This window comes from Aulostomus chinensis, chromosome 3, assembly GCF_037954235.1.
Source record: "Aulostomus chinensis isolate RoL2024-O1b breed Wild chromosome 3, RoL_Achi_v1.0, whole genome shotgun sequence".
Lineage (NCBI taxonomy): Eukaryota > Metazoa > Chordata > Actinopteri > Syngnathiformes > Aulostomidae > Aulostomus > Aulostomus chinensis.
Genome location: NC_141322.1, coordinates 21,211,979 through 21,238,739, shown reverse-complemented (window position 1 = coordinate 21,238,739; position 26,761 = coordinate 21,211,979). Strand labels below are relative to the sequence as shown.

General features: G+C 42.0%; 3 protein-coding genes across 12 annotated transcripts in view; 1 reads left to right on the top strand and 2 right to left on the bottom strand.

Moving 5' to 3' along the window:
- LOC147268207 (voltage-dependent calcium channel subunit alpha-2/delta-3-like) overlaps positions 1-6,378 on the bottom strand; it is a 30,214-nt gene extending 23,836 nt beyond the window's left edge. Inside the window, exons 1-4 of the mRNA XM_086200801.1 lie at positions 6,194-6,378; positions 4,472-4,553; positions 2,478-2,705; positions 992-1,108 (exon numbers count right to left, since the gene is read on the bottom strand). Of these exons, the coding sequence (XP_086056927.1) occupies positions 992-1,108; positions 2,478-2,705; positions 4,472-4,553; positions 6,194-6,321 (555 nt within the window). The 5' untranslated portion in view covers positions 6,322-6,378. The remainder of the gene's footprint in view (positions 1-991; positions 1,109-2,477; positions 2,706-4,471; positions 4,554-6,193) is intronic.
- A 3,005-nt stretch (positions 6,379-9,383) lies between these two features.
- On the top strand, positions 9,384-12,061 carry LOC147268206 (parapinopsin-like). The gene is made up of 4 exons (XM_086200800.1): positions 9,384-9,714; positions 10,733-11,061; positions 11,357-11,599; positions 11,945-12,061. The coding sequence occupies exons 1-4, from the start codon at positions 9,384-9,386 to the stop codon at positions 12,059-12,061; spliced, it is 1,020 nt and encodes a 339-aa protein (XP_086056926.1).
- A 787-nt stretch (positions 12,062-12,848) lies between these two features.
- cacna1da (calcium channel, voltage-dependent, L type, alpha 1D subunit, a) overlaps positions 12,849-26,761 on the bottom strand; it is a 64,556-nt gene continuing 50,643 nt past the window's right edge. For 8 of the 10 annotated variants that reach the window (XM_086199565.1, XM_086199568.1, XM_086199571.1 and 5 more), the window contains 15 exons: positions 26,645-26,736; positions 26,333-26,492; positions 25,940-26,067; positions 25,752-25,848; positions 25,535-25,637; positions 25,300-25,401; positions 22,549-22,682; positions 21,667-21,783; positions 20,460-20,848; positions 18,791-18,817; positions 18,042-18,170; positions 17,754-17,893; positions 16,470-16,576; positions 16,022-16,339; positions 12,849-15,928 (listed from right to left, as the gene is read on the bottom strand). In XM_086199565.1, coding sequence (XP_086055691.1) covers positions 15,623-15,928; positions 16,022-16,339; positions 16,470-16,576; positions 17,754-17,893; positions 18,042-18,170; positions 18,791-18,817; positions 20,460-20,848; positions 21,667-21,783; positions 22,549-22,682; positions 25,300-25,401; positions 25,535-25,637; positions 25,752-25,848; positions 25,940-26,067; positions 26,333-26,492; positions 26,645-26,736 — 2,349 coding nt within the window. In that variant the 3' untranslated portion in view covers positions 12,849-15,622. The remainder of the gene's footprint in view (positions 15,929-16,021; positions 16,340-16,469; positions 16,577-17,753; positions 17,894-18,041; positions 18,171-18,790; positions 18,818-20,459; positions 20,849-21,666; positions 21,784-22,548; positions 22,683-25,299; positions 25,402-25,534; positions 25,638-25,751; positions 25,849-25,939; positions 26,068-26,332; positions 26,493-26,644; positions 26,737-26,761) is intronic. The other 2 variants (XM_086199566.1, XM_086199567.1) reach the window with 2 other exon arrangements.

Genomic DNA, 26,761 nt, shown 5'->3' with positions numbered 1-26,761 from the left:
TTCTCTGAATTGCAGTAAATGTTACTCCATCCAGTTGTTTTCAAGCCAAACTCACTACATCTTCCTTCCTTCTTGTATTTTTGAGGGACAAAAACATGTGTAAAATGTTGGCCACAACAACAGTGGAGTGCAGGTGTGAAATGATGGATGGAGGATTTCATCTGGCCTCCACAATAACTCGATCCTGCAAATGTGCTTGGCTCGGTGTTTTTCTGGGAAATGCCACCTAAACACTGACGCTCCCTCTCGCCTTCGGTGCCAAGCAGGTAATTAACATCTGTCACATGTGTCAAAATAACTGCGATATAAACACAACTGAGGCGACTGAGCTGTGGCGGACAAATTCAATTGACCTCACGGTGAAGTAGTCATGTCAGCAAATGGCACAACATATAAATAATGATTTGTAATCGAAACGATATGCTTTTAAAGAAATGATGTGGTTGGCCTGACACTCCACCTTCACCCCTTCATTGAAGCACTTTTGTTAGGACTAAATTATTAACTTGCAATTTAATTTTGAGCCACGTGATGGTGTTTCACCCCCACCACATTTCTGTGCTACAAAATTGACAAAAGCTAAATGGTTAGCTTCTGTTGTTTTCACATCATTCGCAAAAATGGAATATGTTGATACATCTCTGGGAATCACTAAACCTCCTGGGGGTGTAATTTACAGGAGGAAATGTCACGAATGGTCGCGCAGGCGGGGTGAGATAAACGTTATCATTTCCCAGCAGTCACTGCGAGGCACAGCGCAATAATGGTTACAAGCTCCTGTGTGTGCTGAGGTCGCAGACAGGCTGCTGCTGTGAGACTCCGGCCTATAAAGTCCAACATCCAGCTTCAACATCATGTAGAGGATTTGATCTTTGAACACAATTATCTCCTTTTACAGTTGACTAACAATCATTTCCTACAAACCATGAAATCATATTAAAAAAAAAACAAACCCAGTTTTGTTTTGTTTTTTCCAATAAATCTGACCCACCCTGGTGGCCTCTGCTTTTCTCCGGAACATTTCCTCCATCTTCACCGCCAGGTTTTTCACCAACTTCACGCCATCAATTTCTTCCACTCTGACAGACTTTTCCTGCTCTTTATATTTCTGAAACAAAAGCAGTGACATTTAAACAAAGAGGATGACTGTAAATCTTAAAAAAAAGAAAAAGGTTTTCAGCTCACACTGAACTATTTAATCACCTCGGATGTCCATTTCACACCCACAGGAGGGGAAAGAGACAAACATCATTTTCTGTGTGTGTTCTGCATTTTACAGGTTATTGTGTCTCTGCATCCAGAGAGGTGGGGAGGTAGGGGTGGGGGTGGGAGTTGGGGGGTGGTGGCAGAGGGTTGGGGTTGGGGGTGGGGGGTGTGGTTGTGAGGATTGATAAACAAGGCTTATAAGCTTTCACATGTTGGTTGACAAGCTGCAGGAAGCCCATCTCAGATGAGTGGCTGATAAAACCCATGCTGCAACACAGGATGATTGATAGGCTTTATCTGGTCTCAGTCATTGGCTACACCTGCTGCTTCCTTCTCTCTGATTGGCTGAGGAAGGCTACGTTGGGTGGCCGGGGAGAGGGGGTGGATCTAAAGGCTATGCATGGTAAGAGTGTAATTGAAATGGAGTCAGAGCACAGGAGAAAGATAATAACGTGTCAAGCTCGGGCGATTCAGGGTAATGAACTACACCTCACATAATGCTGATTCTGCTGGATGCTCAGGACCTCCAGTGATACAGAACAAAGCGCAGCAGCTCAGAGGAATACAACATTACATAATCCCATACACACTCTCACACACACATCAAATAAAAACAAAACTCTGACGCTCTCACGCTGTCCAGTCAGCCACATCCCAACCCTCTAATATCTAAAAATAAAGACAATACAGGCCTGCAGCAACCACTCAAACACATGACGCTCACAAAAACACTCCAGTACATGAGGCGACAAATTACCTACTGAAAGGAAGAGTGTGGACCCGCACTGGAGCAGAACAGTTCATTTCACGCCTGTCCTCCTCGCCTCAGCACCCTGAGCCTGCCCCCCCTTCCCTCACACTCCTCCAGTCATCAAGTGGAGGTCAAGCCCCATCCATCACAAGCACTGATCATGATTATTGATTAGACCAATGCAGATGTGAGGTGCACCTGCCAGGAGCCTGAGCTGCTCCGGTGTTCCCCCCTTTTTCCAGAAGTCTCAGTGACATTGGCTAATTCACCACAAAAGCTTCTAATGATTAACCTTAATGACCAGCCCCTAACAACCCATCAGTTCCCTCACAGTTCGCTGCTTTGTGCTGACTCGCTCAGCCTCTCAAGACATGCCTCAATGAACACACAAGCAAAGTGCTAACATACACACAACAAAAGAGAACAAATCTACGGGGCATTTTACAAAATGTGTCGTGGAAAGCCAACACCTGGAAAGAAATTAAGCAGTCATTTGAACTTCAATCTCAGGGAGTGTCACCTCAGGGCAGGGGGGTGCCAGGTTGGGCCCTTGGAGTCGCCTCCTGAAAGCAGTTTGAATGCTCTCGCCATGTTTGCGTGGACTTCCTCTGCTTGTTCCGCTCTCCTCCCACCCTCCAGGACACGCAGGTGAGCTTTTGGAGTTAATCCTGCTGCTGCCTTTGACCAGCGAGGTTGACTCAGAGCTGGAGTTGGTCCCCGGACGAGGTGCCGTGATGGCCCACAGCTCCTAAAATAGTGAGAGCAGGTCAAATGAAGGTGGATTTATAAGTATAATGAGGAGCGGTGCTGTAAATTAACTGTAAGTAGGAAAAAAAGAGTTACAGACAAAAGAAATGGTGGTTTTCAGGCGACGTTCTCTCTTTAAGGAATTATTGTGTGTATTTTGTATGAAATGATCTGTTTTTCCTCCATGTGTGAGGTGAGCGGAATGTCAGACACAGCTTTTAACACGGTGCAGGTGAAAACAGGATCCCGCACGTAAGCTACAGCGGTGAACAAACCCTGAGTATCTTTCATTGTCTGACTGTTTTATTTCCTCCACTGCTTCCAATAAAACCCCGCAATTTCAAGTACCAGATTTTGTATTTTATAGAACTTCTCCTGACTAGAAGTTCTGAGTGCTGAGTATACAGGAAGTAGGCCGAGGACATTTGAGTCGATGACTTCTTAAAGACATGGGTTGTTTTGTCCTTCATCTACTTTATAGTGCCCTGTTTTATATATTGTAGGTACACAACACTTCACCAGGGTTTTCACATCCCCCATCTCTCCGGACCATCACCTGCTTTATTTGTCTTAAAAGGAGTGACCTCGCTATTTCAGACTAAGGTGACTTCACTGTATTTTCAAGACGCACACCTCAAAAAAAAAAAAAGGCCTCTATCTATTTTCTACTTGATGTAATTGTGTATCTATACAAATATGGCCTCTTGGGAAAGAACACTACATTTAGTGAGCGTAAGTAAGAGTGTAATTCCCTATAATGACGATGACGATGATGATGATGATGATTATTGCAGATTTTACAGTTTTTTTTAACCCAATGAGTTTGTTTTTTTATAGCAGATATGGGCATATGTGTGCAAGGACAACTTTTAATACCAAATTTGCAGAACAAGTTGATACATTTTGCTTTTCCATAATCATCATAAGTATCACTAAATTTAAGGCAACTTGAGCTTGATAATGTATTTTATAAGATTACTTTTTACGCCCTGGATGTGTCTTGTGCTTTTATCTTTATATGAACGTAAAATAAAACTGTACCACGTAACTTTTAAAGTGAGTTGCTACATATAAAGGAGTTACCATTTTGCATGTTCAGCAAATGTTCACAGGGATATTTAGGAAAGTACATCACACAGTGTGTGTTGTATGCAGTGTAACTTTAAACATGATGCGTCACACTCACACTGCAGTACAGTCACTCAGCATTCACACCTCCAGCTGTTGACCTCACCGTTGTTTCAGTTTAAGTCACAAACACACAAATCACAGCTCATGCAACACGAAGCAGAATTTGAAGGTGAGAAAACAGAGTCCACCCTGCCATCAAGTGGCCAGAAAGTTAAACCTACCTACTCACTTCTAACCCCCCCCCCCCCCCCACCCCAACACTATCAACCAAAACCACACAGTTATTTAATTTGTCTCCTTGTCGCATTCATATTTAGAGGTTGAAGCTCTGGACTCTAGAGAGTAAACTGAAGGGATGAGATGAATCAGAGCTGTGGTTAATGGGCCATATCAGGAACACACACACACACACACACACACACACACACACACACACACACACACACACACACACACCTGAGTCTCCTCCAACATAACGCATCGGCATTCAGCTGAGACCCAGAAATGTGACCATTACAGAGGGAAAACAGGGTAACAGCGAACAATAAATGCGTGCCACTTCAGGACCGTAAGACGAAAGAGAAGAGGCCATTTGTGTCGGTACAACACTGAAGCGCTGAGATGTGACTTAAGTACCTTCTGCAGCAGCTGAGATCCCGAATATTTTGCAGAAATGGATTTAATCTCCCCACCAAAAGCTGAAGCCCAGAGCTTAACACTAAACAAGATGAAGAGAGAGAAATTTAGTCTCACAAGTATGAAAAAAAATCATTCATCATAAAAGACAACAACAAAGAGAAAGAAATTAAATCTAATAGTATAAAATCACAAATTTCTGTCCAGTTTTTAAATTAAGATTGAAGTTAGAGCAGCAAATGCAAGATGAAGTCTTCTCTCAACACAGCTGCTTCCATCTCTCCTCATCTGTCCTCTTCTACTTTCTATCCTTAAACCAGTGGCTATCATCCTCACTCACTTTCACTCGCCTGACACATTACTGATTAGAAATGGGATTATATGCATTTTAGCTTCATTAAAAACATGATATGAGGAAGTTATGACATGCAGAGAAAATATAGCATGAATAACCTTCCTGGTTAAAGAATTATTATAAGAATATATATATTTGCAAGCAACATTTGACCTGCTATTATCTGTAGAAAAAAACTTTTTTGTGTGTGTTTCTTTAAAACACACAATGAACACGTCCTTTTCCAAACTGAATAATTGCCAGAAGTTGAAATCTCAACTGGCGTTTAAATCCTTGGGAGGGAGGGGGGCTGGAGCCTATCCCAGCTGGCATTGGGTGAGAGGCGGGGTTCACCCTGGACAGGTCGCCAGTCCGTCGCAGGGCCATCAGGAGCAATCAAGGGTTCAGTATCTTGCTAAAGGACGCTCTGACATGGTCACCGGGGGAAGTGAGGATCGAACCAGCGACCATTTGGTTGCTCGACCGCCTCGCTATCTCCGAGCCATGCCGCCCAAGGGGGAAGAAAAAAAACAACAACAAAAAAACAACAACAACAACAACAACAAAAAACCTTCTTTTTAAAAAAAAAACTATTTTCATCAAGTTCTAAATTGAGCTTTTTGGACACCTTGAAATGAGCTCCTACACAAATTTGAAATCATGTAAAGCAACATTCAAGATTTGCAGTTGCATTTTTGATTTTGATCTTTGCTCTTTTAAATGTTTCATGCACAAATTGTAGCTGGTGGAACTTGATAACAAATTCCTTCAAAATGGTTCCCATTACTGCAGTTATGCTGCAAAAAGAAGAAGAAAAAGAAGGGACTGAATCGGTTAAACTTTGGTAATTAATAAACGACAGAGCGACAAGAGCTTCAGCAATGGGATTTCTGCTGTATTTAATTTACTTCAAATTTACAGTAAACAACAAAACCATGGAAAGCCACTGAATATTACTGTTTAAAAAAAAAGCGAGAAAGAAAAAAGTTTCTTTTATGTCCGTGAGCTATAAAAAGGTTTCTTATTATTTCTAATCCATCTGTTGCAACTATTGTTGTATTCTTGCAACAAAACAACAAAAATACAATTCAAAGACAAAATTACCTTCAATATTTTGATTAAACATTCAACAATATTCGGAATCTTCACTAAATACCTACAAAAATGAGAAATCGCTCTCCAGCAGTTTTTTTCCTCCTGAAATGCGGCCTGTGAGCAGGACAGCGTGTGTGGTTGAATTTAACAAATCTCTCGTCTTCGTTGGTCTGTTTTGGAACGAATTTATCCGCTAAAATTTAAAATGAGAGCTGAATTCTAAGTGGGCTCCGTTTCCTCCGTGTCAGACATGCTGGTTATCTCCATGTGCGCTAAAGTTGCGTCTCACTCACACTGACAGAGGGATGCCGGGCTGGGATCCCTCCACCTCCACCACCTTCACACCGACGGAGATCCAGAGCAGAAGGAAGCTGCTGCAGCTGCACAAGTGCGAGAACAAAACCCTCCAGTAAAGCTGCATCTTCAGGTTGTCCAGTAAATCCCAGCAGCGAGTAGCCTGCTCCAGGAGCCCGGCGCACCAGCCTGCACGTATATTAGACACTTTAACATTCCTTCATTCCTTCATTCAGAGAGAGAGAGAGAGAGAGAGAGAGAGAGAGAGAGAGAGAGAGAGAGAGAGAGAGAGAGAGAGAGAGAGAGAGAGAGAGAGAGAGAGAGAGATCCTCCTCCTGCCCTTCTGAGAAAGGAAAGCCCATCAGTTGAGGAGGAAAACCACCACAGCCTCTTTTGTACCGAAGCCTCAAGGAGCTCCTGCAGCTGGATGCAGCAAAATGTAAATCCCGGAGATGATCCGGGTGGTTTGATTTCATGGACACGAAACGGAGGCTCTCCTCTGCGAGGCACCTGGATTTACAGTAAAGCAGCATGAAGTTGTTCCACCGCGCTTCACGCTCCATGAGCTGTAATCTCTGCACCAAACACCACACAGCTGAACGCCTGGAAGTATTTCTACTGTAACGGAATCATTATTGCACAGCTTAGACCTGCAGAGCGTCATTAAAGTTGGAGATGCGGTTGAGGGAAAGATTCCTGATGATGCGACTGCAGATATTTGGTTTCTGCAGCGCGATTATAGAAGAAAGAAGAAGAGCAAGAAAAAAGACATCTGGTGTCATTTGGGGTTTTTATATTTTGATTGAAACTCATATTAATGAATAAATACAAGAGCTACCTCGGGAGTTATTGTCCAGCAAACTTTGGTGCAAAACCATTTAGCGCAAAACCACTGACGTCATGTCAAAGCAACTTTCCCAGGTGAACCCGGAGGCAGGCGCAGCGCAATGAGACTGATGACGTTTGGATTGTTCCTGTATAGGAATATAACATCCTTATCAAGCTGTTAAATTGAAAACTGATTAGGAAAGGATAATCATCCTCGCGCACACACGCACTCACGCACGCACAGGAGGATGCCTCTCGTGCACCAGCACGGCAGCCATGTTTCCGCTTGAAGCTTTTATTAGTTTAGTAATTGCATCGTACATCAAAGTTGTGAGGAGGCTTCGCTGTCTGGACGCACAGATAAGGCCTTGTAGGATGACGGACAAATCATCCAGTCGCTTCTCTGACCTGCCCACTCACAGCTCCAACTGCCCCAACGATTTCATTAACGACGGAATTAAAGCGGCTGTCTTTCACCACGCTGAAGAAAGACTTCATGCTGCCAGAGGCCTTCACAAGCAGCTTCAGCGAGACAAACCTGCTCCGTTTGAGGCAGGATGAGGTTGCAAAGCCACGAATCTCTTATTAATTGAATTTCTTAAATGATGTCATGACCTCCACTCCCAAAGGTCAAACCTTACCAATATGAGGTGACATAGGTAGGACTGTCGTAGATTCAAATGATTTTACTTTGCTGTTTTGCTCTTTAACTAATTTTTTACCTCACTGGTTTAAGATTAGTTTAGCTGCTGGATTAATGAGGTCGACAAGCTGAAACTCTAAGAGAAGAATGTCTTCATTACAAGACCAAACTAGATATTCTAAGATATTAAATCCTGCGTCACACCGAGAGAGGGGCTAGAAGTTGCGCTCCACAGTCAGTCTGTGTTAAGGCTTCGGGCTTTTGAAAACACTGAAAGCGATGAAGGAATCAAAAAGTCTCTGTCCAGGAAATGAAGCCGTCTAGTGGGAGACGACTTGAACATGTGAACCCTGAACCCAAACAGTTGTAATCTACATCTTGACTTGATTGGATGTAATCCTCTTACAAGGTTAATCACAGGACACCTGTTTTCATGCACTTTTGTTAAATCCCGCAGCTTAACCTCGCCTCATGCCCTCAGCCTCCGAGGAGCGTTCAGTCCAGCCCAGCTCTTCCTCCACATTCCTACAAAAAACACGGAATTGTACGCGTAAAGACCTGTTGTGATCGTCAAGCATTTATACATCGTTAATACCTTGTTTCCATAATTAAGGCTAAAAAAAAAAAAATCCTCTGTTCTCTTGAACCCAACAGTCTATTTCATTTGTGTCACCAAGTATTTAGTTACCAACCAGTTACATCAGCAGTTTGGGAAGATCAGGGCTGTTGGACTGCGTCCTGAGTCCATTTGTTGACCTTAAATCCACTAGAAATCACTTCTCTAAGATGTAAACATGACAAAAAAAGTCAATACAAGTTTATTTTTCATTCATATGCAGTGCGGATAATTATATTGCTTCAATTATAAAACTGCTGCTTGATGGAAAAAAAATCCAACACTCAATAAATTCCAAATTAATAGAACTCATGTAATGTTCATTCCTTTGCAGAGACCCTCACCGTTATTGATCCGGCGTGTACTGTTTGTATCGGTCAAACTGCGGTCTTCATTCGTGATCCCCACAGCTGAATAATCAGTTCAAATGAAAAACACCCATGATTTTACTTTTTTTTTTCTTCTTCTTAAAAGCATGTCGGTCCCCACCAGCAGCACTGGAGGGCAAAACCAGAATATTTGATGAAATTATTCCCTCATCATGCTAAACTCTCTGTTACATTTGATTTGTTTTGCTCTCCACCGCTGGGACTTGTCGTCCCCCTCATTTACATAAATGATCACTTTGACTGGAGTCCCCTATATTTATCTTTGCTTCTGTGGGCTCGATTAATAAACCGAGCTCAAGTCACCTTATAGGGATGATGATTGAAGCATGACCCTTCCTTCATGTAAGAAGATAATATCATCATCCCTCATTTTTGCATCATGTTGAAACACCCTGACGCTAATCATTTCTTCACTAAAGCCGTCTTCTAGTCCCTTCTAGTACCGTGTTTATTAATCTCCACACCTGCGGGTGAAGAGTACTGTGGGGTCACCCATTGTCCCTTCAATCAATTAAAAGGTGAAGGTTCAAGGATCAACATTTGGAGGAATTACTCTTTGTTAAATCCAGATCTGGAGGATTTACACTCCAGGCATTTAATCTCGGCAGTCACACTCAGACGGTGAGATATTGGACATTTAGGTAGGAGCTCCAGGACAAGAAGATTCCATCCAAACTGACCGCTTTTTTTTTTTTCCTTTTAACTTTGCATCCATGCAACATTCACTTTTCCATCCAAATTCATCAGCCTACGTGGGCCCGGAGGGTGAGCCCCCTCTGTCACGCACCGGCTTCATCGTGCTCTCTATCATCATGGCCCTCTTCACTGGTCCGGCCATCATCCTCAACGCTACAGTGATTATTGTGTCCCTCGTGCACAAGCAGCTGAGGCAACCGCTCAACTACGCTCTGATGAACATGGCTGTGGCTGACCTGGGTACGGCGCTGACCGGAGGGGTGCTGTCTGTGGTCAACAACGCTCAGGGGTACTTCTCTCTGGGAAGAACAGGCTGTGTGTTGGAGGGCTTTGCTGTGTCCTTGTGTGGTAAGTGAAAAGAGGAGCACAACCTAGTTGGAATAACCCCTAAACTACCTGTCTGATTTTCATGATATCTGGGAGGGGAAGCCATTAAATTTTGGTGCAGCTCTGAATAAGGAATCAGTTTTTTCCTTTGTCAAAATTACATGAAGTAAGACTGGTTGACATGACGCACAGAAAGGGAGACGGTGTTAAACTCTTCTTGAAGAGTTACATTTTAACGTGTTCACAAGACCAAGAAATTAACTTTACAGACATCAATTTTTGCCGTAACAGAAGTAAACTCGGCTTCTTTTAATAACCTCGTGCTGTCCCGTAGACTCCAGTGTAAAGTGAAACCCAGAGGGAAACTAAAAAAATTGGACTTTTTTTTTTACTTACTGCAATTCACACATTTTTAACTCTGCAAACATAAAATGCATGTCATGATATATGAAGTTCAGTGGCCAGTGTTCCATCTCTCGGCTGAAGTCTTATCCGCTGACCCTGAACAACATCTGAGCAGTTAGCATCACCATGACAACCTCTAACTGCAGTTGAGACCGTCCACCCCTCCCTCCAGCCCTGTCTTTTCAGATCAGCTGATTAGGCTGCTTCCCTGACGCCTGTGGTGTACTTACATTAGTGTTTTTACTTTGAGTAACGAGCTGGAGTAAGTGGTGGGACCAGACCACCACGGATATGACGGCATCGCTGATAGGCTAATTCATGGACTTAAGCGTAGATACACCAATTAAAGACTGGCTAATGATATTCACATACAAATATTAAACATACTCTCATCCTCATCTCCAGACTTTTTCATTATCATCAGAAAATACTACATGTACTTTTGTGTACCTCCACCGTCAGTGTGGGAGAATGAGGGATGAATAAAGGAACAATGTCAAGAGCTTTGGACAACAGTGCAATAACACAGTTAATTTACCATGAATTCTTTTGTTATCTCAGGTAGCACAACACAAATTATTGTTTTTTTTAAAGGAAAATCTACTTGATGTTTTGTGTCATTGGTCTTTTGCAGGGATCACATCTTTGTGCACAGTTGCCCTGATCGCCGTGGAGCGGATGTTTGTGGTGTGTAAACCTTTGGGTCGGATAGTCTTCCAGAGGAAACACGCAATTGGGGGTATAGCCTTGTCCTGGCTGTGGTCCCTCACATGGAACATACCTCCTCTGTTTGGCTGGGGCAGGTATGAGCTGGAGGGGGTCGGAACATCCTGCGCGCCAGACTGGCACAACCGAGACCCTCAGAACGCGTCCTACATCCTGGTCTATTTTGCAGTGTGCTTCGCTGTTCCTTTTGTCATCATCTTGGCATCCTACTCAAAACTAATGTGGGTGCTACACCAGGTGAATGTCCCCAAAAATCTATTATGATTCATATTTGATGAACCCAGCCTTGAAAAATTAGTAGTATTTTCTTTAACAGTACTTAAAAAAGAACATGTTGTTCAAAAGGCTTTTGATCTTGAGGCTTTAATATCATATTTGCTGTTAAAGTTTTCTATTGTAAGATTCATTGTTCTACCTTTTACATTTGAGCAATGTGGGTTTGCTGTGTTTACAGTCGTGAAGCAGTTTATGACCTCATAATCTGTTTTTACACATAAATAAAACATGATTCTTATTCTGTGCTGGGTTGCAGGTATCCGCCATGGCCTTCATGGAGGACGGTGCGGTAGCTAAGGGAGAGTTAAGGGTGGCCTCCATGGTCGTTCTTATGGTCCTCACGTTCTTGATCAGCTGGTTGCCGTACGCCAGCCTGGCCATGCTGGTGGTCTACAACCCTGATGTGGAGATTCACCCACTGGTTGGCACGGTGCCTGTTTACTTGGCCAAGAGCAGTACTGTGTACAACCCCATCATCTACATCTACTTCAACAAGCAGGTACCGTAAAACTGCATACAGATGAAAGATCATCGATTATACTGGCAAATAAAGTATATGGACAACTTGAGTGACATATTGGGGAATCAGCACCATCTGGTGGTAGTAGAGGACAACAAAAGTAGGACTATTTGAGCCTGTAATTGAGTGCTCTGCTGTAATTGGATGTATATAGTATTGTACATGTGTATAGTATCTTATATAGTCTCAATTCTAAATATAAAATGTAACCTTTACCAAGATGGTAAATGGTGTCGGAATGTTTTGAGACTCTGAATATAACCTTTTTCAAAATATAATGAACTTATCTTGCCTGAATCTCCTATTTTTGATTTTGTTTTGCAGTTCCGTAAGTACGCGGTTCCGTTCCTGATGTGTGGGAAGAATTTGTGGCTGGAGGAAGAGACATCGGAGGCTCTAACCACTCTGGAGACCACAGCCAATAAAGTTTCTCCATCCTGAAACGTTCATGTGGCTACAAACAATTAACAACTGTTACATAATTCAGTATACAGATCCTTTTTTACACCTGCTACCTGAATGAAACTACAACTGCAGTGTTTTGTTTTGTTTTTTAAATTGTGAAATGTGTGTGTATAGTAAATTTACAGATAAAGACCCCTGGATTGACTGTAGAGAGAAAAAATAATTTTATGGCCACAATAATATAGAATTTTTATCAATTTATATTTCATTGGCACGGACTAATTAAATTGGGGAAACAACTTAAATCATCCATCAATCCATGTTATACCACTTATTCTGTTAAGTGTGGGGTTCCCCCTGGACAGGTCGCCAGTCCATCACAGGACCAACACATAGAGACAGACAACCATTCACACTCACAGTCACACCTACAGTCAATTTAGAGTATCAATCAGCCTCGTCCTCTCTTGATGTCTTTGGACTGTGGGAGGAAGCTGGAGTACCAGAGAGAACCCACACAGGAACAGGGAGAACATGCAGACTCACACAGAAAGATACCGGAGGTGGGGTTCAAACCCGTAACCTTCTTGCTGTGAGGCAGACAGTGCTGACCCCTGCACCACCGTGCCCCCCACAACTTAAATTTTGACGCCAAAAATGCATCCATCCATTTTCTTCCTCTTATCCTGTTAAGGGTCGCGGGGGGCTGGAGCCTACCAAAAATAAATATATTACTCTATCTATGGTCTCTCAAGCGCTCTGTAATGACGTATCGGTGAAAACAACTATAAAACACAAATAAATGAAAACTGTATTTCAGCATACGTTTATTCAATGATGATCAATAGAAAATAAAATATCAGTATCGATTCAAATAAAAGTCAAGGCCAAAATGAAATGAAAAATACAAAAAAATGTATTGATACAAACCCCGGAGGGTTATAATAAAGCATTTGCTACTAAGAGAAATGATGTTTACCGAAAAAAAACATTACGGAGCAAATATCAAGACTTTCAAGTAGAGAACATTACCATGGGTCTTTCCATACGTTTGTACATATTTTACATTATCTTCTATTTTAATACAGCTTTCAGAACATTAATAGTTGTAATAGTAAATAGAATTATAACAATATGAAGAAAACAAATGCTCAAAATCAATGTTTCTCTGTAAACTGGTACTTTACTATTTTATCTTTTTCCCTATCTGCGAAAAGAGGAAGAGTGCACCTTGAAAATATTTTTTTAATACTTCCCAGCATTGTAAGGTGAGGTGTAAATGACAAATATAGATTCCACTAAACCATACACACAGTCACAAAAAGTACAAAATTGTTTCACCTTAATACACAAATCTGTTTATAAAAAGGAGAAACAAAAGCACTATACAGTTACTTGTGCAAAGACAAACAGCTATGTGCTAATATTTAAATACCATTGGTATAGACTGAACCAAATCCTTATGTTCTTTTAATCAGGAATCCCTGACGTGAGGTAAAAGTAAGTTCTTTTTCATCTTTAGTTTAACACAACTTTTAAAAGTGTTTACAAAATAATGCATATCTTCAGTTCATCAATTGCTACGAATAGAACAATGTGCCTGCTATGTGCATTGGTCCTTTTATATGACAACAAAAGGACTAGAATATTTTTTCGTTTTTTTTTCTTTTTTTTACTCACAAACAATTCAAAGAGCCCTTTCAATGTGCACACAAAATGGAAAACCTATATAGTCATGACAGTATTCGGTTGAATTAGAGTACTTTACGCACTCGCCTACAAATCAAACACTCACGATCATATTAATGGTGCTAATTCAAAACTCTTCATGCCTGAAAAAGCCCACTTTGTTTGTACATTTATCATGATAATTCAATAAGTATAATTATTTTTGCTCCAACTTACTTACTACTTTTTTTATGCATCCGGGTTTCCCCTCTAGTCACATTCATTTATATGATTAGAGGAAAAACATTCAATCCGACTCTTCTCGTCTTTTACAAAATCTCTGATGTGGGACAAAGAAGATACGTGGAGACGATGATATGTTTTCACTGTTGCCTAACAAGGTTTACAGCAGGAACCAGGCAGGCCGAGAGAGAAAAGGGGGATGGGGGGTTAGTATTGCTTCGCCTCTCTCCAGCATCCTGATGCCAGGACACCCTTGACCTAAACACACGCTGACACGTTTCTGACCTTTGGATGCGCGCATGTGTCTCTCTGCCACCACCAGCTCGGAGCCCTCATGTGTGAAGGCTGAGATGTGATTTTAGTACAGTTTTAATGGAATCACACCACCATCGACAAAGTTTTCCAACACAAATTATGACAAATAATTACCTGTTATTACCATCTATTCCTTTTGTCTTTCAGCAGCAAAAAGGCATTTCAGTAGGGGGCAGAAAAAAAACCTCGGTTTGACTAAAACCAACTAAAAAGCAGCATTGTTAATGCACTATGCATTTTAAATTCTTGTGCATGACCTGCACAAAATATGCCAACAAATTTGTCCATCACACCTGTCTAGAATCTCAGCACCGGATCCTCGAGGCGTCCCATCTGAAGATGCTCCTGTAAAGGGGGCGTAACCTTACGCAACTGGTGTTGGTTGGATGATGTAACGCATGTACCCCTACGCTAAGAAATCAAAGCCATTTGCATAACTTGTGCAGTAGTGTTGTCACACAAGCAGAACCTCTTAAAAAATGCTGTTTTCAAAGGCAAAACAAAAGGTGCATATTAGCAAAAACATAAAAGGCAAATAAACATCAGAATATGGTACCTAATAAAATAATGCTAGTCTGCTTTTATAGCATAACAAGTGTCACAAGGGTCCATATTGCTGATATTTTAAATGATACATAATTACAAAATATAGAATATCTCTTTACAAAGTTTCTTGTGTTATATAATACAATTTACAGCATATCAACTATGAAATATTAATCAGGCTATTCTAAAATTTTAAATAACCTGCCTGCTAGTGCATTTATCTCAAATGCTTTTCAAAAGTAAATATCTAAAGTTGAATGGCGCTATTCGTAGGATGTTGGTTCCTGCATATTCTGGTACGACTCTACTGGTGCTCGTCACTTTTTAATAGTGATCTCTTCAAACAACAAATGGATCAAATGACACTACGGGACGAGATATGCCTTCCTATGCTTGCATTGAAAACTTGCATGATATGCCAAACCTTAATAAAGTGACTGAGGTAATGACATCGTACATGTGATTGTCATCACCCTTAGAGACCCGCCCTAAAGAGTTTCTAACACCCCTGCCCAGTAGTCGATCTCCTCCCCTGGCATCTATGTCCTTGTCTCTAACAGGTTGCAGACTGATCCTTTGCAGCACCTCCACGTCAAGCCCTTTGACGGGAGGTGCTGCTCCGTCCTTCTGTGCTGTGACCTCCCATGCTGGCAGGTGGAGAACAATTCCATTAACTGATGTGTCTCTCTTCTATATGCCTTTTCTCTTCAGTGTAAAAGGCACTTCTTTTGGTCAGAGCCAACAGATGCATTTCATTTTTTTTTTTTTAATTTTCAGTGATTGTAGTCTGACAAGGTTCTGATTCTCAGATTTCTCCAGCCACTGCTATAAAGTTGTGATACAGATCATCTCATCCGCCAGGTCCTCCTCGTAAGGAGCTCTGGGTTCTGTCTCTGGCTCCTCGTCACTGTAGCTGGCTGCTGTGTCCTGCAGTTCATAGTCCCTTGGAGTCAGAAGGGGGAACATGTTGACGCCGTTGATGGTGGGGGCCATTCCTCCGTTGAGCAGGTGGCTGGCGGCGCTCTCCATCTCATCTATTGTCATCTCACATGCATCTGCGATCTCGTGCTTTGTGGCAGCGACGAACTTGGGATCCTTGGCGTATCTCCCAAGCCCCTCTGATATCAAAACCTGCCCGACACAACGTGAGGAGAAGATAGGTTAGAGCTTGAATTTGTTGATCTTGTTTGTCAAACTCCAGTTTGTCCCCACCAAAAAACTCACCGCTTCCACTAGGCTGGTGGCGCTGCCTCTCTTCTGGTGGTACTGGTTGTGGTACTCGAGTGGCACCTGCAGGTGGACAGGTGAGTACGTCCTCTGGGAGAACTCGGGGTCATCAGTGTACCAGGAGCTCTTGCGCACAGATACTTGGCTGCTAGCGGCGCTCTCCCTGTGTGGGTGGTCCACACGGATGAGGGGGGTATAGTATGGTGACTGGTCTTTACTGGCTGGGGTGGCAGGGGGCGTGGCCCAAGAGCGAGTGGAGCGGGTTGGGGAGAGGCGGTGGGCTCTGCTGGAGTCCAGGCCTGCTACAGCCATAACCTGACAGATCAGGAGACAGACATGAGTATAGACAGAGCAGCAGTATCGCCACGACTGCAGCTCCTCCATTGCTGTGACATTTTGATCGTTTATATACATGTGACGTGTTTGCTTGTGACTTTATTGTTACCTGGTGCTGCATAAGGTGCAGTGGTAGAGCAGTACGCTGATGTGGAAGCTCATCCTGGCTACTTTGTCTGCGCAGACACTCAAAGTTGAAGGATGGCCTCCTGTGAGCTGAACAAGCCAGGTGTGGAGTAGTGAGTGACCTCATGCAGGAAGTTTTGTCAGCATGCAAAACTAAAAGCAATCTAAAACTGGTTGATAAAGTAAATCATTAAGTGAAATGTGTTGGTACTCGTGCATTTAGTAGAGTTAAGGGTGCTTTCACACCTTTTCTTTGTTTGCTCTGGTCTGAATCAGGCAATGAATTTGAACTTGGAGCATTTTCTCCTTTGGTTTGTTACCACACAGAAATTAAAGTGATCTGAAATGTTGCATAAAAATCACAGTCTCACAAACTGATATTTATCTTCTGATGTCATAACCCACTTTCAGCCAATATCAACATCTACAGCTGAGCTCTGTTAATTGGTCAGCTGTGTTTGAGGTAAGAGTACAAATGCAGGAGGAAGGTCCTGCGTCCTGTATTCATGTATTTATCTCCTTTTCTTCTTCTTTGTGGGCTGCTACTGTTCACCTGGTTCTTTGGGAATCGAGCTAGAGCCTCATTCTCATAAAACATAAAAATAAACACACCATAAATTCGTTTGTACTCTACTAAGAACCATATGGCCGTAACCCCATCAACTGTTCTCAGTATGATCACTATGTTCACCACAGGCTCTCCAAAACAAACCACACCAAGATGAAAAATGCTCCACGGTTCATTTCCATTGAATTAGCGATACTTCACCTAAAATATGCATTTTGCCTCTAAAGTACTCTCAAATAGGGGTGACCCCAGAAAGGTGTTTTTCCCCCTGGGTCACTTCTTTATGGCTCCACAGTGCAGTAGGGACCAGCCACACGTAGGGAAAAAATTGACTTCAAAAGCTCCAGAACAAATACTAGTTATGGATGAAGTATCGCTTAAAGAAGGAGGGTGAAAGCAACCCATGATTTAGAAATGAGCTTTGGGACATTTTATTTTTTCCAGAGTAGCAAATGTACACGGATCAATTATAGCTAGCCCTGAACACGTAGTTTTTGAAGTTTTGCAAAGGATAATCCATTTATTGATTTAAAGCCACTGAGAAGTCTTGCTCTAAAACAGCATATATTTACTGTCCAATAAAAAGCAATACAAATTTGCACAAAAATAATTGTTGGGGCTAATTTATCAAGAATTACCTGGACAAAACATGGATACATAAAGAGTAGAGATCGTGCCGCTGGACAATACCTGACGTACCTTGAGGTGTGGCAGGAAGCAACCGTCTCTTTGGTGATCTCCTTGAGTCGTGGTAGAGAGGCTGCTCATCGTCGTCATAGTAACTGTCAGGGTGATGGTAACCTTTGGGAGTCTCATACTCTGTATCACTGTTCTGATACCTTTCAACATAGTCAACAAAGGACATGAAGGAAGGTGTGGAGTACACAATCCATAAACTTTTCATGTTTCTTACGAAAGCTTCAATGAACATGTTGTAAAGACAAAACACAGCTCCATAATTCTCAAAAAGCTAGCCAAAAAGACTACCTGTCCCCTGACAGCATACTGTCGTCTTCATAAAACTCCTCCCCGCTGTAATACTCCCCAGAGAAGCGGTCTTCATCAAACTCCTCTTCCCTGCGGATGGTGGGGTGGCGTCTGTCCCCTCCGTGGGACCTGAGTTAGAGCCAGGACACGAGGGTTAGCGTGGGCTCTTCTGCTGTACAGGGGGATCACCAGAATAGGGCCATGCACTGCCATGCAGATGCAAGCCTACAGGGGGCAGCGATGCAACTGAAAACTCCTTTTAATATGAATCGAGTCATCATAGCGAACCCAGGAGACAGCAGGCAAAGGTTTGGGGCTTTAACAAACATCTGCATCATCTATTTTGGCATCCTCATTAGTCATGGAGTGAGTGGAGTGTGGACTCTAGTGAAGTAGTAGTGTTTGCTAGTACACATTCTCATACACTCCCTTGTCTGTGAACATCTGAGTCCTTCCTCCGAGCAAGCACTTAGCAGTCACATGCAGAAAGCCGAGCTGCTCTCAGGGATATGCTGGCCACTCACATCTATGTCATTTTATCTTATTTACTTTATCGCATTGACACAACTGTGTCAGAAGAAAAGAGGTCGACGATAACCAGACAAATGACTGGCCAGCATATAGTACATAACAGTGACTTAGCAAGGATGCAACCATTCACCGATCAAGTCAAAATTAAATCAATGAACAGGAAAAAAAGAAAAGTCCCTCTTTGCTGGTACTGCTGGAGCCAAACCTAGAAAACATACCTAACATAGGTCTCATAGTAGCGCCTTCTGTCCAAGAGAGCAGAGGGATGGTTGAGAGAAAGCATTTCAGTTAGGAGGGAGAAAGGAGAGGGAGAAAACACAGAGTAACGGGTGGAAAAAGTGTAGCATATATACTGTATATCATACAGTATATGAAACATATACAGCATTCTAATATATATGTATGAGGAAGAAAGAGCATGACGTAGACGTCCACTCCAGTACTGGATGACAATTCCATTTTCTTTTCTTCAGATAAGGAAAAAAAATACTTTTCTTTTAAGTGGTGGCAATGAAATTGTCCCCCAAACTTATTGGGCGTTGGAGAAAAACAGGCGCAGTACTGGAGTGGCTGACTATACAAAGCATGAGGGAGATAAGAGAGCAAGTTATGAAATTAACTGTCAGTGCGACAGCAGGTTTGTGATCTATTATGGAATGAAGGATTTACAAAAAAAGGTTTGAGAAACGGGAAGGTAAGATATGAAGCAGGAGCCTGCCTGTAGGACAGATAATGTCCTCAGGTTTTACTGCTACAGAAGGCAAAGAAAGTAATCCCAGTCATATAATTCCTCTGTTCTGTGATACTGCACTGCTTGAGAAAGCCACTCAGGTTGGAGCAAAATGAAATTAAAAAAAAAAAAATTCTGCAATTGTTTTCTTATCTATGGAAGCTCCTAGACTTACTGTCAGCAATGATCATTGAGTAATATTACATGCATTCTGATCAGGAACTCCCTTAATTGTACCCATATTGCCAGAGTTTTTCTTGTGTAGGTCTTCTACAATTACAAAATCCTTGCTTAAGAGGACAACACTGGCAAAGAAAAAATGGGCGCTGATGAAATATAACCTTTATTATCTTTTTCTTGAATTATCTAAAATGGACAAAACCATTTTTTCTCCCATCAAATTTTCAGCTAGAAATTAAAAGTCCCAAGTCTTGAATTTGTCTCGCAGAAAGCCATCTTTGGCTCAATCATTCGTCGTATTAGTTTAAACATGGAATTGTCATTATCTCCCAATCAAATGGCTACAGGTGGGCAATACAGATTTTAAACTTTTCAACTGTTGCTGTGCTAAAATAAACCCAGTACAGTTTTGAGGGCTGTGAAAACAACAATGGACTACATTAATGAAATGTTCTCATGTTTAAATTTGTTCTTACACACAAAAAGATTTCTTAACTCACACAAAAAGATTTCTTAACTCTCAATTCAGTCTTATAGAAAGGAAACAAAGCCTGATGCTATCAATGCTTTGCCCCTGATATTGATTCGGTACCTCTGCTACATAGAAATCTCCGCAAGCCTGGAAGACAATCAGTTCTACGAAGTGCCACTAAACCTATAGCAGCTCGCTACTGATCACGTGAACATCTTCTCTCATGAGGGTGATTTGTAATGATGTACTGATCATATCACAGATGGTGCAAAATGGCACTTAAGTGCAGTAATAAATTCAAATTGTTTTTGTTTCAAGAAGAACTTTGCAGTTGGAAATATCTTGATGTGTTTTTTCATGTTAAACATCTGGAAAGTTATTGGACCACGGCAACATGGGTTCAGAGACACAGCGAACACCAATGGCTGCTTTAGGTGGGACTCTGACACACAAACCATTGCTGCAGCGGAGCAAAGTCTGATGATGATGATGAGTGTGCTGGTACCTTTGACCTTGTGGGGTCCGGGCCTTTTCATAGTCATAGTAGGAGCTGCGAAGACCCGGGTAGCCGTTGGGAGGCGCATGCTCGTAGTAGCGCCGGTGACCTCCATTGGGCAGACTGGACGCATTGGCATTGTTGAGGTTGATGTTGGTGGATTTGGGAGACTTGCCATAGGAGTTGTGGTGGCGGTGGTGGTGATGGTGGTGGTGGTGATGGTGGTTGGTGTGGGACATGGCGTTGGCTCGAGACAGGCGTCCCACCGGTTGCTCCATATGAGCGTAGTGAGGTGGTGGCTGCACCTGAAGAGGCCGCTGCGTCGCGTTAGTCTGATGGCTGCTGGACCGTCGATGGCCACCGTTCATCAGATGGTTACCGAAGAGACCGCCGTTACGCTGTGAAAGAAGACTCACAGTCAAACCACCGTGGCTTTCATCGCTGACAAAGCAGATAAAATATGCTATTGATGTTAAGTCTGGGGGCTGATTTTTTGTTCAGAAATTATATGAGCAAAATATAAGTTCACAAGCTGGTTTCATGGGATATGACACATGTAGAGTTGTTCCGATATCAGTACTGGAGGCGCCACCGATACTGGCTAAAGACGCATGATTGGTATCAGTGTATATGCCAGTTTTTACACTGATCCAACACCCTGCTTCTTCCCAGCCAGCTCAGTTATCTCTGACTAATGTTACTTACAGGGCATCCATTCTTCATCACTCTGAAACAGTGGCCGACACAGGAAGTTGTGCTGTGCTTCCACAAATTTTAGAGCAGCAAGGAACTGATTGATATATAACAAAGTCTGAGAATTTACATCAGAAAATCCCACCAATAAAACTTTGATGTTTACAAAATTATGGCTCTTATTGTGATATGCAGATGTTTTGTTTTTCCTTACACACTGATATCAGCATTGGCCCCTGTGCAAGTTAGGGTTTCAGAATTGGAACATCTCTAGACATGTGGGCAAAATGAATGTACTGCTTATTGAATTTGAAATGGAGAAAAACACAGGAAGACAAAATAAATTAAATAAACAAAGTTAAATTGTGTAGCTGTAAAAATAATAACAACAACATAACTATGACAGATTTAGCTGATCAGTTCTTTTTTTTCTTATGTGGACATTACCATGGAAAAGCATCATCTTTTTAAAAACACAATATATTAAATGCCACAACCTCTCAGGTAAAATTGAATCAGTTACCCTATAAATTTCCTCGTCTTCCTCTGGTATAAAGTCTACTAGCTCGTCATCTTGCAGATCACATGATATCGCTCGGCGAATTTCTGGCCCAATATCATGCAGCGTGCGAAGGCCGGCCTGTAACCATGATGACAATAAAAAAGGCTAAGCGCTACTGCCGGCGTCTTCATCTTACAACTCACAACATGAAGTGTGACCACATACAGTCACAACCATGACCAAACACACACACACACACACACACGCGCACACACACATACACCTGACTGACGGATAGTGAGAGATGAGCGCACACAAACAGACAGACGTGCTCTCCTGAATGTAACCTGCCCTCAGTTTTGTTTAGCCTTTGGAAAATCCAGCGTTCAGATTCGCGATTGAGATTGCAGTAGAAATCAATCCTTTTAAAGGTGTAGCACAATATTCCTAAATATTCCATCCTAAATAAACCACAAGCTGGTGTGTTTAGTGTTGAATGATATATGGCGACAGTGCAGCCATACATCGTTTATTTTTAGCTAACAGAAATGACAACAAGCTTTAAATGTGAATTTCATGAGTGGATGAGTGAATAGTGTCGCACGGAAATCACATGAAGTAATGGCTGGAGATGTGACACACACTTAACATCAACATCTGCGACATCGAGAGACAGAGACACAGGAAGACACACTGAAAACATAGATAACAGATTCATACTGTACACCAACATCATGAACGTCCTGCTGGATCATAAACCACAACATTAGCACACTTGATGGTAGTTTAATGAAATGCACAAAGACACAGTTTACAGACAAAATTACTCAGATATGGACACATTTTTTCAACAAGCTTTCTCTCATACATGACAGAGTCGCACTAAAACACGGCGAGACTCACCTGCAGAGCGATGGCTGTGTTGTTCTGGGAGGGGTGAGCACCCACCAGGCCTTCCTCTTTACGTTTCTTGAATTTCCTAAAGTAGTCCTGTATCAGGAAGGTGGCATAGAACTTCCCCACGGTTACCTCATCATCTGAGTGAACAGACCACACAAATGCTTCCTGTGTCAGCAGGTCACAGTACCATGGTGGGAGAGAGAGAGAGAGAGAGAGACGCTACTCATCCCTCATCTATCCTCCGTCAGTTTTTGGGTCCATCACCTTACGACTGCAGGCAAGCGAGGCACTCTGCAAATCCACCCACCCACCTGACTTATTTATATCCAAATCATATACATCCATCTTGATGGTGTATATACTGTACCTCAATCTGCCTCACCTGAAATCCTTTGCTGGGTTCCAAAGGAATAGAAAATCATGTATTTATGTTTATGAAGAGCCTTTCATGATTCAAGGGGGATCATTTACATCATTTGTTGGATTTTGATTCAGATTGATTTACAGAAATCAGTTTAAAGGAATGCACGAGCTTTTTTTTTTCTCGATGAAATATAACTTTCTGCGATCCTCTTTAGAGCCAGACAAAGAGATGATGCCATTCTCTTCTCTGTGTGTGCATTAGGGAACTGAAACAAACAAATACCAACTAACTGCTGGATAGCTTATTGCAATAAACTGTAGATAAGGTCCAGCATAACAGGTTAATCATAAAGTTTAATGATAAGGTTTGCCTAGAAGTAATTATTCTCAGATTCTCGTACACAGTCCACCATTATTAGTGGCAGCAGTCGCTCTTTTTGTCACAAAAAAGAAGATTTACAACAGGTCTTTTCAGGGTTGCGTCAGATCAGTGAACCCAGTAAGTCAATCAGGAGCGCAGTCCTGACTAAGAGTCTGATTCTAAAATTACAGTTCCAGTCGTTTTAGAATGTTATTTTCCTGACGGATGTCATATATGTATATGCAGTGTTTTAGGAAAAAGTTCATTTGATGATGTTTGACAGGTGTATGATGACACTTCCCACCCACTACCGTTCTTAATGCTAAGCTAACTCGCCCTAAGCAAGTCTCCGTGCCTCTCAGATCTCGAATCCACACACAGAGGAGGGAAGGATTTTTATCTTCCTGTCTGGCTCCGGGGAGGAAGACAAACACACATATTTCCCAAAAAGGTGGTGTGTTCCTTCAACACCGTCAGTAGTTCAATCTTGTGTCTTCCTGTCTCTTCTGCAGTTTGTAGCTGCTGAGGATGGCAGAATGAGCAGGGGTTTTGGTCAATATACAAAAAAAAACATACTGCATAATCATAACATTTGTAATTGTCAATTGTTCACTTAGTTGTGAGACAGACTTTTCAAAATCTAGATCAATGTATTCTAAACACCTGCTACAGATTTACTTTTTGAGGACTTTTAAAATTTTAATGTAATTCTTGATATAATAATCATTGTTTGGATTGAGGCAAATCTTCATGTTGAGAAACTAAACCCTCTACACTGCATATTTCAGCAGAAAACGAATGTACTGCATGAGTGAAGTAAAGCGTTGTTGAAGTCCTTGACATGCAATTTATTTGCATTTATTGTTTTGTAAATGTGTAGAGTGACTGCCCTCTACTGGATGAATCCCAGATAGTGTAGTGGAGCCAGCTCTCATCCCCAACCAACAAATTAAAGGCAGAGGGAGCGACACTGATCGTCTGAGTGCATCTGTGATGCTGTTTTCATCGCTCTCTGACCAGAGTAGCAAAAATGTCTGTTTGACTTAATTCTGAGGGAAAATTCCTCCTCCTAAAAAAAGAAGTGATTCTATTGGACTCTTAATTGTCCCTGAACAGATCATTTCACTGAAGTCCTGGTACATGCACCCACCTTGCCGACATGCACCTCTCCTTAAACTACCCCCCCCGCCCACTTTATAGCAACCCCCATTTTTAGTTTATTTACTCTTTAATATACTACTACTTTCACACATGCAAGCAAGCACATGTATGCGTCATTCCCGTCAGTATGTTTGCGTATATTTACCAGTTTATGCTAATGTATGCTTTTTTTTTTTTAAATTATCTTGTATGGAATTCCCACTACATTCCACAAAGTGCTCACCAGTCTTTATGAATGATGTGTTACGTTTTTTTGTTTTTTTTTTACATTTCATTAAATTTTGTTTTGTGTGTGTAAGAGTGTGTGAGAATCATTCTGAAGCAGAGGTCTGAATCACTTTGAACAAGCACGCTGGGGACAGATATCAGAGAGAGAGAGGCAACACTAGTTCCATGCCACCACCCTAAAACAGAACTGCTTCAGAATATTCTGAAGTGCTTCAGAGTTTTGGATACAAAGATATTAACATGTGAGGAGAATAAGCTGTAAATGTTCAAGCGGCAAGAAGAGGACAGAGATGATGGACAGGGAGAGAGACATAAAGAAAGAGTGAGATTAGTGAGAAAGACAAGACATGCACTTGCACAGACGTCTATGAGGCCATGCAAGCCTGAAGCTCTGCTGACAGTCGGTGGCCTCCATCAGCATCCAGGACAGGAAGGAGAATTAAACAAACATGGATAAGAATCACAGTGCTGAAGGGGAACTAGGAGAACATGAGCAGAGCAGAAACAGCAGCTTTACTTATATATCAGAGTTTTCATAGTTGTGAAATGACAGCTTAGAGTTTCCTGTAATTTTTTCTACTTCATGTGAGCAGCAGACAAAGGACTGTGACGTCATTAACAAACAGGCTGATTCCACTGACCACCAGCAGGGGGAACCACTTGATCCAACAGCTTCATACTGGTTCTCTTCCAGATCTTCTTGATTACGGCCCGCAGCTCCTCGTTGGCCTGCTCTAGATTACCTGCACCCCATGGAAAGAAGTGTGTTCACAACCGTTTTCTACTGACAGACTGCAGTTACAGATAAAAGAGAACATTCGACTGAGCTATGCTATATGTCTGTACTGTATATATTATTTTCTATCTTGATCATACCTTCTGTTTTTATCTTTAGGGCTGTTCGCACCAAAGCAAACAGAGTGGCGTTAAACATGACCGTGCCGTCGCTGTTCAGAGGCATATTCATGGCTACCAGCCTCTGAAAGAGCAGAGAAGATACAGGACTTTAAAAAGGTAGAAGAGACCACATCCATTGAGTTTATTTATGCCTTTAATAAATGAGCCAATAATAATAGACTGAGGTATGGGAGACCTTGCAAGCCACTCTATGGGGACACAGTTTGCCGAAGCCGAGAGGAGGCTGGATTCGACGAAGAAGCGTCACAACATCCAGATGCTTAATTCGTCCTCTGTTTGAGAGGAAAACAATACACAGATATAAGAAGTGGAAGTAATTATCAGAAACAATGATGGTGAAATACTCTCAGAGCGATAACATACTTGGCCTCGGGGTCGTACTCTGACCAAATTCTCTTGAACTCATCCAGATGGTGTGGCCCAAGAATTGACCAATCACGTGTCAGATAGTCAAAGTTGTCCATGATGACAGCCACAAACAGATTGATGATCTGGAGGACCACGAAACAAGTTTATGAGACTTTTTTTGGATGAAATAGTTTCTTTGATTTGTAAGCATGAATGGGTTTTTATAAGAAAGCACATTTAAAAGACTAGAAATTAAAGTAATGTAAAGCAGATAAATAAGAAAGGGCTGTGACGAGGCCGTGAAGTGATATGCTGCTCAGTAATTAAAACATCAGTTAAAAGGTGCAATTTTGTCAATCAAAAGTGCTGAAGAATCTTTGTGTTGGAGGTCATTGTGATTTCATTTACCAAAAAGGCGCAGAGCATGTAGAAAGTGATGAAGTAAACGATTGCAAATCCACTGCCACAAGTCATCTCCTCTCCGGGGTTGTAGTCCGACTCTGGGTCGCACAGTTTCCCCGGCATACAGGCCAACATGATCTCCTGCCAGGCCTCTCCGGTGGCACACCTGGGCAACAGATACAGAGATGCAGAAAATCATAAACACTTTTATTACAGGTAGTGTGGGCCAACATCTTCTGATGACAATACTAAGATGTCACTTCATCATGTGAGGTTGAAAAGTCACATAACCCATGCTTACACTAGAATCTCACTGACCTGAAGAGAAGGAGCACGGCCTGAGGGAAGGTCTGAAAGTTGTTGTTTCTGTTGATGTGAGTCCCATCGACCATGGCAATCTTCCCGAACACCTGCAGGAGAAATATTGGCCTGTGT

Coding starts and splice junctions, on each gene's coding strand:
- LOC147268206 (XM_086200800.1), top strand. CDS start 9,384: ATGCAACATTCACTTTTCCATCCAAATTCATCAGCCTACGTGGGCCCG. Junction 11,062..11,356: donor TAATGTGGGTGCTACACCAG/GTGAATGTCCCC, acceptor GCTGGGTTGCAG/GTATCCGCCATGGCCTTCAT. Junction 11,600..11,944: donor ACATCTACTTCAACAAGCAG/GTACCGTAAAAC, acceptor TTTGTTTTGCAG/TTCCGTAAGTACGCGGTTCC.